Below are 12,664 nucleotides of genomic sequence, written 5' to 3'. Positions count from 1 at the left end.
AGAGAGAGAGAGAGAGAGAGAGAGAGAGAGAGAGAGAGACTGGTGAGGGCTAAGTGGTTAAAACACAGAGAGGATTAGCTTTTATCAAAAGAAATAAAAAAACCAAAACAAAAAATAAAGAACAAAAATTAGAAACAGCTACAAGAGGTGGAAATATTGCCCATGGAAAAAATTAGGAGCACTGGACTGTGAGTCAGAAACCCTGGGTTCTCACCTTAGCTCTGCCTCTTGAAAACTGTATGATCTTGAGGAATTCATTGAACTTTCTCTGGGCTTCAATTTCCTTTTCTATCAGATGAGAAGTCTGGAATAGCAGCTCATTGATTCTCCTCCCAGTTCTAAGTGTCTAAGATTCTAAGCTGTCAAAAGGAGAAAAAACTGTGTGAGAAAAGGGTAAAAATAACCTCTATGGGGTGATGGGCGTGTCACTGGGTAACCAGTCCTAGAGCCACTCCTTTGGTCACAGTAGAAGGTGGTTGGGGGTGTTTAATATAGTGGTTGAAAATAAACCTCAGATCTTTTTAGCATTTGCTGGCAAGACCCACCCCTTCTTTACTTTCCACCCATGGCTACCCTGGATCCATGAGCAACTCTGGGTGCCTATTCTTTACAGCACCTCAGAGTCTCCTAAAACAGAGTCCCTGTCTAGGGTTGGGATCCAAATTTTCCATACCAGAGGAAGGATAATGACTGTGGCTACACATTTTGGTCTCCAAATTCACAGTTGTCATAAGCTTCGGCACCATGATAACTGACCCCTATAACACATTTATATTTTACTAGTCACTAGTTTACTTCTCATGATAAAGAAAGCCTGGCATCATGGATAGAGCCAGGAAGACTTCAGTCCAAGTCCCACATTGGCTCTGTAACTTTGGTCAAATCGCTTGACCTCTCATGCTCTAGGCAACCCTCCACAACCATAAGTTATATAGAAGGTGCCAACCTGAATTGATAGAAATATTTTCCTCACCCAGAAGTTTCCTATATCAATGAAATCACAGGCCCAGCCCCTATCCCTATTTTCAGATAACTTAGTGAGTCAAGTAATACAACTATTATTATCCCAATTCTATAAATGAAAAACAAATGAGGTCTAATGAAATTAAAGGTCACACATCTAAGTCTTCTGAATCCAAATTCATTGTTCTTCCTACCACAACACAGTTTCCTAGAACAGACCACATCTGATATCCAGAAGAAAATAAATTGTGTCTGTTGGGGGCACATTGAAAGAGGCTAACAGATTCCTAATACTTAATTTTGTTAGTGGTTGTATTTTAGATACTTTCAGTAAATATTAAATACTGTTCAGGTCTTACAATAACTGAACCCTTTGGCAGACTTCCCACTGTTATTGGCAAGAGATACACAAAGGGTGACAGCAAAAAAATTTCCTAAACTCTCCATGAAGGAGCATGAGATAGAATTGTTTTAAGCTCAGATTCTCACACATAATAACTTGATCTTTTCCAGCTTGCTACATCCATTCGCTATGCAGTGCTGTCTAACAACCTGAGACACAGCAACCTCTCCCTAGTCTTCCACAGTGTTTTCCTCCAGATGTGTAAGGCCCATGGAATAGGATATAATGTGGAGGTAGGTCTGGTGAAAGTTAGCCAGTACCAACTGGGATGGAAAATGTCAGCTGCTTAAGCCAATTCAACCCATTTTATCATCTTGGGAAAATACCTCCACTGGTCCTTCATAGGTTTTCATGGTTTTCAGAAGTATCTATCCTTCCCACTGCAGTACCCTTATTTGGGGCTCCAGGCTTACATAACCAGCAGGGTTGTAGTTAAGTGTTCTTACTCTATTTGCATGCACATCTAATGATGCCCATATACCTCAGCAAACCAAATATTTCAATATAATTGACTGAATACAGAAAGAATGAATCAACCCAGATGGCTGCAGTTGGGATTAATTATTCCAGATACAGCACACAGCCCCTCTGGAATAAAAGTTTTATTCCCCAAATGATTGAACAGAAACACTTTTCCCTGTACCCAGAAGGTGCCTAAACTTAACTCTGTTTTTTATCAGCCTCAAGATTATTCTACTCACCCTAGATTCCTCAAAGCAGGGAAGGAATAATTTGAGGGACACTGTGAAGTTTTCTTGCCACCTCCACCCCCCCCCAAAAGTCACTTTGCCTATTATTTACTGATTATTGAAATCCCATAATTCTATATTTATTATTTTGGTTTAAAAGATCTGGCCTCTGTTAAAATGCAGATGCCTTAGGAAATTTACACACTTAGGCCTCATCACTCATTTATACCTTAGGGTGATTTGAATTTATAGGATATTTTCTTGCAGTTATATTTTGAAGGAAAAAAAGAGGAGAAAATGTGGAGGTGGTACCTAGAGAGTGGAAGCAAGAAGGTATGGGGAGGGAGGCCTAGGGGTTCCAAAGATAAACTTCAACTGCCTAACAATGTATCTGACCTTGAGGCAAGCATATTAAAACTGGGTTCCCAGAAGAAAGTGGGGATTAAAGAGAAAAATAAAGTGGGATTAAAAAACAGCTGAGAAAGAAGAAACAAAATTAAATAACTACATTAGTATAATGCTTTAAGGTTTACAAAGCCCTTTAAGTATGTTATCTCATTTAATCCTTACAACAGGGGCAGCCAGGTAGCACATTGAGTAAGAGCACTGGCTCCAGTGTTGGGATGACCTGGGGATTGAATCTGGGCTCAGATACTTAGCACCCACCCAGAAACACCTGGCCATGTAACCTTGAGCAAGTTACTTAACCCCTATTGCTTAAAAAAAAAATCCTTACAACAATCTTGTGAAGTAAATACTATTACAGATGAAGAAACTGATGTTTCAGCAAAGTTAAGTGACTTCACATTGGTCTTCTTGACTCCAAATCTTCTCTTACCCACTGAACCAATTAGCCAGTTCAGAAAGATCCAGAGAAGAAAGAGGAGAAGGGGGAAAAGGTCTAGGAGAGGTAAAAGTTATTAAAAAAAAAAAAAGGAAAAGAAAAGAAAGAACAAAAATAGAAATTTTTGAACGGAAGTTAGGGGGAAAAACCATTTAAAAAGCAATACTAAAATGGTGCAATAATAAAGATCTGGTACAAGAAATTTCCTTGTGGATTACATAACTACTCAGAAATCCAATAGACCATTCATTTTTCCTTCCTTAGAACCTTTCCCCAAGCAATCGATAAATGCTTATGACTTCCTACAGTGTTATCTCTTAGGAAAACCTGTGAATGGAGGAGGGGAGTACACTTTAAATGAAATGCTTCTTCTAGGTGTCTTTTTAGAAACACCACCATGTTCAACATCAGCTTTATTTTCTTGCCTGAGTAACTAAACCTCTCAGTCTCACTTACCACCTGCCCCTCAGTATTTGTGTGTTTGTTTTGTAAGAATCAGATGTCATTATGTATGTAAAATGCTTTGAAAACTTTACCAAGCTCTTTTTGATGTGAGTTAATGGTAATACCGAGAAGGACAAAAGCAACAAAAGTTTGGATGTAAAAGTCACTATCTACAAATTGCAGATGGAAAAAGTTAAGTTTTTAAGGAAACTGAAGAATTTCCACAACATTGCAGGGTCCGGCTCTAGATTTGCATAGTAGATTTGGATCTGAAAGTGTGTGTATGTGTGTGTGTACTATTTTTTAAAACCATAATTCCCCTGTAACCTCAGCTTTGTATGCTCTTCTTCATCCCTAGCCCCATGCTGTTGCCTAGGAAACCCCTCCCCATTCAGCCATTGGATTTTTTACCTTCTTTGACTCAGTTTTATCAGCACCAGCTTGAAGGTGAAGGAAAGGAAAGGAAGGAAAAGAGATCAAAACAATAGTCTAATCATGAAGAGAACCTCTACCATATAGGTATCAGAAAGGCTGGTCACCTGGATTAGTAGAGGTTTTTGGAGATGGAGGTACCTTTCCAGAAATACATGTGACCCAATACCCACTGGATAGGGAAAGAAAAAAATGTCTAATGCCTTGTCCATTCAGATGAATGTAGAGGAGAAAATTAAATATGATGCAATTACTGAACAGGGATAATCAAAGGACAGGGTCATTTATAGTAAGTACACTGACTGGGTTCCCAAAGAAGTTATGAATGGGGGAGGCTAGGTGGCGCACTGAACACAGCACCAACCCTGCAGTCAGGAGGATCTGAGTTCAAATCCAGCCTCAGACACTTAACACTTACTAACCATGTGACCTTGGGCAAGTCATTTAACCCCAATTGCCTGTCTTCCCCCCTACAAAAAGCAAAGAAGAAGTAGTAGTAGTATTAGTTATGAATAGCAAGACAGACTTGCAAAGATCTGACAAAGAAACTATGAAAGAAATTACAGAAAATATATAAGTAGCCCTATAGAGAAATCTGTCTCTAGAAGTTCAGTGCAACTATGCTTCTTAGAACTGTCAATAAACTTACCCTAGTTCAGTATGTCTAGTATGCACCATCTCAGCAAGGAGTGACTTTTAATCCTGTAGCTACATAATGAGCTATTGGGATAGCAGAAATATAAAAAGATACAAAGGAGCCTCCAAGATTCAAAGTTAATAAGAAGTAGCCATCTGTGTTCACTTAAGAGGCCTTGAATGAAAGGGTACAATTAAGTAAAATCAGAAAAGAATACAGAAATGGGCTCAATCCGTAAGGGTCCATTCTCTCTATATGAGATCATTTCCACTACTTATGATATGCTGGTCTCATTCTTTTGAAGAAACATCAAATGATTTTTTTCTTTTCAAAGCCTCAATCAAAGAGCAATATGAACTTAAAATTGACACGTTTTCTCTTAGAAAGTGAATTCACTGAGATTGGGTTCAGCACTGGTAAGTTTTCATTTCTACCAACTAGATGGAAGCTACTACAATCCTCCCACTGATCCTTAAACTAAATGAACCCTATAATGGTTGCCAGGTAATGAAAAGAATCATGTTGGCATGTGTCGTGTTATGTGAATAGATACATGAACGCTATGAATAAATAAACGTGTGTGTCTGTGTCTGTATCTGTACCAATGACTTCTGGAGCTAGGGTTGTACTTGTCTCTGTAGGCAAATTCGCAGTCCCTTATGTGATGTGATTTTCTGGCTCTTCCCTGCCCTTCTAAATGTCTCTTTCCCCTACCAGCTGTCATCATGCAGCTGTACAGTAGTGACATTAGCAGAGTGGAGGAATTGATTCACATCCCAACACTACTTACTACCTGTGCAACATCCTGTGTTACTTGGGGAAGTCACTTAATTTCTCTTGACCTTCAATTTCCTCACCTGTCAAATGAGAGCTTTGAGCTCTGAGATCTCATATTGCTCTAGAGTCCCTGTTTCCATGCCTGAAGTTTCTGAATGAGTTAGAGAATTCGAGGCATGTCAGAGGTGCAGAAAAGATGACATTTCCCAAAATACTAGACTCAAAGTGAAAACACTCGTTGGAAGAACCAGGATTTCCTTTTCCATGAGACCATGTGTGGCCACAGAACAGTTTGTCTATGTATGAGTCATGGTTCTCTCTGGCAGATTCATGACCATGTAGGGAAATGAAAGTGTCTAAGAACTCACTAGTTCTTCAGCATCTTTGATACCTGGAAGAGCAAAGGACAATGAGACATCCTGAATGTGGAAAATATTAAAACTATGACCACGAGCAGCAAGTAGCATCTAGGGTAAACCAAGTCAGGAGCTACATTGGAGACATAGACCAAGAAGCAGGCAAGCAACCAAATATAGCTTTGGCACTTCATCTTCAGCCCTGAGATCCTACCGAGATTTCCCCTATGTCATTCCTATCAAAGCCATAAATTTTGGCAGCACTTAAGTTGCAGATTTCTCTGAAGAAAAGGGGGAATGAAACTCTACTCTCTCTGAGTGTGAATGAGATTGCTTCTTTTCGCTTTACTATTCATTTCTGTGCAGATTAAATGTTTTACTGTTTCATTGCTGTTCCTTGTCTGAATCTGCTAGCCAAGCAAGTCACTGAATACCTAAACCTGAGTTAGCTAAGTTCCCAGTTTTCTAATTGGATAAGGGAAAAGCAAGCCAGATAAGCAAATTTACCATTTCTAAAATCACCAGGGAACAAATAGTTATCTAAAGAAAAATTGCATGCTGTTTGGAATTGTATGGAAGATTGCTTTGAGTCACTAATAAAGAAATACAAATCAAAACAGCTTAACTCTAGAAAACTGGCAAAGATTACAGAAAATGTGAATAGTCAGTGTGGAAGAGCTATGGAAAGACAATCACACTAATATACCATTGGGGAAACAATGAATTGATCTAATCATACTGGAAAACAATGTGGAATTATTCTTAAAAAATGACCAAGATGTCCATACCTTTTGACTCAGAGTTCCCACTGCTGGCATATAACCCAAGGAGATCCCAGACAGAAAGAACGGTACACATGAATCAAAATATTCACAAACACTATTTTTGTAGTAGCAAAGAACCAGCAAAAAATAAATAAATGCTTATTAATTGTGGAAGTGCCAAACAAATTGTGGCACATGAATATAATGGAATATTACTGCACCAACAACAAATATGAAGAACTCCGAGAAGCTTGGAAATATTTACATAAGCAGAATCAAGAAAACAGTATACATAATGGCTGCAACAATGTAAATGGAGGAAAAGAAAGGAATGAAACTGAATGCTATGTGATTATAATCATCAAGAAGCTTGGCTTAAGAGCTGAGAAAATATATCTCCCTCCTTTCTTTGCAGAGGTGGGGGATTATGGGTATGGAATATTGAATATGCTGTCAGATTATTTGATATATTGGACAGTTTTGATTAGCTGGGTTTTTTTCTCATTTCAAAAATTATTTGTGACAAGGGATGGTAGCTCATCCATTCCCTTGTAGGGGAGGAGGGACATATTCAAAAATAAAAGTGATTTAAAAGATATCAGTAAAATATTCAAAAAATTAAAAATCCATATGGTTTGACCTGAAGTATACAAAGGTCCACAGTAATACCTGTAATCTACCTGGAGTCTATCCAGGATTAAGATTGATGCTTTAAATCAAGGTTTTACTGTACAGTTAAAAAATTTACATGTTCACTCCCCCTCTAGCATGTAAGCTCCTTGAGAGTATGGCTGTTTTCATTGTCTCTTTGTATCCCCAGCACCAAGCACAGAGCCTGGCACATCATAGACATTTAAAAAATACTTGATGATTGAAAGGTCCCTGTACTAGTACTGCAGGAATCCAGACCAGCCTCATTTCCTTTTATGCCAGAGTTACTAAATTGGCAAACTGGAAAATGTTATAGATGTCATTTAAACTAGATTTTTAGCAAATGACTAGCCAGTGTTGTTCCAGCTGTTCTGGAGAAAAAGCAGAGAAGTAGTCTAGAGTCAAAGTCTCCAACATTTTGATTGGCATGCCCCATCAGTAACTTGGGCACACCCCTCCAATATATGTATACTTACCTATTTCCTGGTTATATTCATGTATTACAGTACTAAAAATTTATACAAAAAATAGACATTTTAAAAGGATGAAATAAAGATGAAATATTTAATCCTTATCAACAGGGAGCCACTGGAGTTTTTAAGTAAGGGAGAGACTGGTTTAGGAAAATCACTTTGATAGTTATGTGGGGGGATGGATTAGAGAGGAGGGCAGAAGTAAGTGCAAGGAGAACAATTAAGTTATTGCAATAGTTCGGACATGATGAAGAGTGAGTAGCTAAAAATGACACCGAGAATGCAAAATTGGGTAACTGGAAAGATAGTGGTGCCCTCAACAGAAATAGGGAAGTATGAAAGAAGGATGGATTTGGGAAGAAAGATGATGTAGTAAAATCTGTTATACATATTGCAAACCTATGCAACACGCACCCAAAATGAAAACAGGGTGGTGAGTAGAAGAGAGTCATGGATCATAACCACCCAGTCACTGTCCTAGAGCCAAAGTCTACCCTTCCAATCCTATCTTCAAAGCCATGAGGTGATCGTGGGGAAAGGGGATGAGTATGTTGGGCAGGTAGGAGGTGGATTCCAATAACTGTGCAATTGTAGCTGTGGGTGCCTAGGTAGAGATTAACTTTAAAGCTGTGCTAAGGGCAAGATGCATGGTGTAAAAGTAGGGATACTGAGAACTAGCACAACAGAGGGAAAGGATAGAGTTGGTGAATGTTGGGGGAAAAGAATTAGGTATGGCTTTGTCGGAAATAAACCCTGCAATTGGCTATCAGGAAGAGATTGGGGAGCAACTCATCTTCCCACTCTCTGATTAGGGGATCATATATCCCTTGGGGTCAGGCCACACTCCTTTGGGGTTAGAACTTAGCCTTCCTTTGGAAACAACTGATCTAGATGACAGGGAAAGTGGATTCTGAACTGATTGAATGGCCAGTCGCAAAGAGTGATGACCATGACTTGGTGTCAACTAAAAAGCACTTCTCTAGTTGAGTGTTCCAGGGCCCTGTGCTTGACCCTGTGTTGTTATCAATGAATTGGAAATAGGGATAGATGGAATGCTTTTCAAATGTGCAAATGACACAAAGATAGAAGGGATAGCTATCAAACCAGACATCAGACACATGATCTCAAACGTCAATGGACTAAAACGCTGGATAGAATCTAATAAGATAAAATTAAAAGTTATAAATTTAAAGTTTCATAATTGGTGGCCAAGTCACAGGATTTTACTGTACCACAAATTCAATGAGTTGATGCTGTGATACGATGACCAAAAAGTCTAATGTGATCTTAGACTACCTTACGACAGGCAGTCTCAAGGATTAGGAAAGTGATAGTCCCACTGTACTTGCCCCTAGGGATCCGCAGTTCTGGGCCCTAGATTAATATGGTGGAATATGTCAAGAGAAACATAATGACCATAATGAAGGCCCTCAAGATCAAGCAATACAAGAACTAAATGAAGGAACTGAGGATGTTTCATCTGGAGAAGAAAAAGGGCTCATGATAGCTGTCTTCAAATGTTTGAAAGAGCTGCCATGTGCAAGGCAGTGAGATCCCAGAGAACAGAATAAGGAACAATGGGTGGAAGTTGCAAAGAGGCACATTTAGATGATAAAAACAAAAACAAAATATTCAAATAAGGGGAAATTTTTCTAACAAGTAGAGCTATCTAAAAGTGGAATGGAGTGCCTACATAGGTAGTTGGTTCCTCTTCTCCAGAGGCCTGAGAACCAAGACTAAATGACCACTTGTCTGTTAAATGTAGAAAGGATTCAGGTAGAGTTTGAACTAGATGGCATTGGGGGTCCCCCACAACTCTGAGAATCTGTGATTCTGTAATTTTTTAAGAGTAAACTCTTCAGGGATGTCCTTGACTTGATGGACATCAAAAAGTCTAGCACTATGCTACACTCCGGAAGAGAGAGTGAGGGTGATGACTTTGTGTAACTCTGCCTCACTTAGATCCAATTCACATGCAAGTCAGCGACATCAACCCCTGACATCATTGGTCCTCTTTGAAAATGAAGGACCAACAGCGACATTCACAAGAATAGCCAAAGCCAGAGTATTTTAATTGCACATTGCTCGACATTCCGGAGAACCGGCACCCTGGAACTAGAATACGACCCTTCCACTGCTTTTATTTAATTCTGTCAAGAACGATGCCACAGATTTGACTTCCTGTTGATGTTTTAGCAAGAGTCAGGACTGCTTGTCTGTGCTTTAGAGTGTCAGAAGATGAGGAAAATGTGGAGATTCACAATTAATGTGTTACTTCAGTGATCAGCTGAAGTAGTCAAATCGCCTAGCTGTGGTCTCAACTTAGAAAAGCATAAGGAGGAGCAGGCAACAGTACGATGCTCTACTTTGCCATTGGGAACTCCAGCCAGGGTATCAAGACCTAATATGAAATCTGCATCAGAAAAAAAACCCAAACCATAAGATTTGGAACTGTTTGAGAACCACTGCATACCAAACAGTTGAAAGGTTGGCTATCAATCTATGAAAGAGCCCTAAAGAATGATTAAGGACCTACTGAAATGGTATATTTTAACCATCTAATCCCTATACAGGGAGCTTTGGACTCCCTGGTGAGCAGGACAAGAGAAATAATAGAGAATCAAGGATACAGGTTCCAAAAGGGAGTCTTCAAACAGTTTCAGATCAACAATTGGTATTAGATGATGCTTTAAAGGGGGAAGATATGGGTCAAGTTCTAGATGAAGAGAAAACTCTATATTGTCACCCTGTTGGTGGCTATAGAAGTTCATCAAGACTTCCTTGTCCTGAAATGGATTTCTGTACAGAATTAGGGAGAACAAATGCAGAGACCATTTCCTTTTCTGTCTAATGCTCCGTGTGTAAAGGCCCCAAGAGAAGAGAGGCCACCTATAGTCTGATTTATTGGGGTCTAAAGACATCACCATTCATCCTGAGTCATCCACTGGCCCAAAATTAGGACTGTGGGCTAATAAGTCTAACACTACTGACCCACCCACAGGAAGTCAGATGTGAAAGCCTATGGCTACAGAAATTTGAAGGTTATATGACCAATGACTTAACTGATGAATGACATTCTTAAGGTGATAAGTATCAGGCAAGATAAGGTGGTCAGAACAGTTTGGTACTCATTGGTGAAATATATATATTGCAATCTTAACACGTGATACTATGTATAATGTATCTACATGTGTCCTATGTATTTGGTATGTAGTATGTAGCTTTAATGTAGAAATCATGTACCATGTATTTCTATGTGGCTTTTTTTACTTAGAATATTTTACCTGTGACTATACAACTGATGTAACTTAATAGTTGTATGTTGTCTTGACTATGTGTACTCAGTATAACTTTCAGGGTTTGAATTTTTTTCTTTTTTTACAGCAGGAAGGATATAATAGACATGGCTAAGAGAAGAAAAAAACATCTAGGTGGCACAGTGGATGGAGTGCTGGACCTGGAGTCAGGAAGACTCATCTTCCTAAGTTCAAATCTGGCCTCAGACATTTACTAGCCATATGACCCCAGACACATCACTTCACTCTGTTTGCCTCAGTTTCCTCATCTACAAAATGAGTTTGAGAAGGAAATGGCAAACTACTACAGTATCTTTGCCAAAAAACAAACCCAAATGGGGTCATGAAGAGTTGGACATAAATGAAAATGACTGGACAACAAAAGAGAAGAAAAGTACTACATCACCCACAATGCTAAACTAAGAATAAGAACACTCTTTGGGAGAAGAAGGACTCTGCTTCTATGAGGCCATTCTTCCTGTGAGGGCTTTGGGGTCGGCAAAACAGACTGATTTACATCAGGGGGATTGACAGAGGAAAGTAATGAGATGAAGGAGTAATGGTGGCCTCTGCAAGGTTCCTGACCATGTACCAGAATTGGTTGGATTCATTGGCTACCAGAGATTCATTCTATTGGAGGGAGGGGGAAAATGCCTATTATGTGTCAGGCACTGTGCTAAGTACACTTTACAACCCTGGGAGGTAGTTGCTTTTATTATTCCCATTTTACACTTGAGGAAATTGAGGCAGACAGAAATTAAGTGACTTGCTCAAGGTCACATAGTAGTAAGTGCCTGAGGCTGAATCTGAATGACAGAGGTCTTCTTGACTCCAGGCCCAGCATTCTATTTACTGGACCACCTAACTGCCCCTCAGTCTTAGCTCTGGGGCGAGTAATATAAATACCCCACACACAGGTAAGACAGTAAGTTGTCAGTCATTGTCACTTTAACAGCTATTAGTTTATCATATTGCTTTCCAATAGTTTGCTAGAGAAAATGGTGCACAGGAGAGATTCATGTAGTAGGGGTCAGCGTGAAAGAATAGAAAAACTAAGGTCATGGGAAGCTGCTAGAGAAGACAGCCCTGGACAAGATATGGTAGTAGGGGGACCCTGGCAGCTAGGAAATGGTAAGGGGGTACTGGGTGCTTGGGAAGGAATTTTAGATAAAAAATATCCATCTTTGCGTTATTTTTTTGCATGACTTAGTCCTGTGTGAACTTAAATGTAAATGCATTTTTTAAAAATGGAAAATAAAACCTCAAAAGAAAACTTTGTATAAGCCATTTACTTCTATTACCACATTTAGCTTGATGATTAGAACAAAACTGGTGTAATTTCTTGAAGGACTCCAATGCCTTCAAATGCTCCACAGTTGCATGAAGCAGAATGCTTATGGGATGTCTTGGTCATATAAAAAAACATTTCTAGTACTTGATTATAGGTGATGCTCCTAAAACATCTGGTCAGTCCAGAGCCAAATCTGACAACATTCATCCATTATAAAGGAAGATGTAACCTATGTGTCAGTGAAGAAATCCTGAAATATGAAGCTCTCACTGAAAGTGATTTGTTGCAATTCAATTCCACAGACATTTATTAAGTACTTGCTATGTGCAAGACAGTATGTAATTAGATGTGTTAGTAATTAGAAGCATAGAATCATAGAACTGGAAGGGATCTTCAAGGTTATTTCATCCAACCTGCCACCTAACTCAGGGATTCCTTCCTCAGCCTCTCAGATACTTGTCTCTTCTTGAATGCTTCTGGGGAGGGGGAGGTTATTCTTACCAGAAGATAATCTATTCTGTTCTTGGATCATGATAATATTAGAAAGTTGTTTATAATGGGCCTCTTTATAACTTCAGCTGATCGGTCTTAGATCTGCTTTCTGCAACTACACACACACACTCACACATGCACATTATCTCCCT

General features: G+C 39.2%; 1 protein-coding gene across 1 annotated transcript in view; it reads left to right on the top strand.

Moving 5' to 3' along the window:
• IQCH (IQ motif containing H) overlaps positions 1 to 12,664 on the top strand; it is a 141,599-nt gene that overhangs the window by 121,149 nt on the left and 7,786 nt on the right. The window contains exon 9 of the mRNA XM_069097512.1: positions 1,477 to 1,599. Within this exon, the coding sequence (XP_068953613.1) occupies positions 1,477 to 1,599 (123 nt within the window). The remainder of the gene's footprint in view (positions 1 to 1,476; positions 1,600 to 12,664) is intronic.

The sequence above is a fragment of the Petaurus breviceps genome, unplaced genomic scaffold, assembly GCF_028583685.1.
Source record: "Petaurus breviceps papuanus isolate PSGF00001 unplaced genomic scaffold, PetGlider_PUasm1.0 37, whole genome shotgun sequence".
NCBI lineage: Eukaryota > Metazoa > Chordata > Mammalia > Diprotodontia > Petauridae > Petaurus > Petaurus breviceps.
The sequence above is the reverse complement of the archived record's forward strand: the minus strand, read 5'-3'. Positions and strand labels throughout refer to the sequence as shown.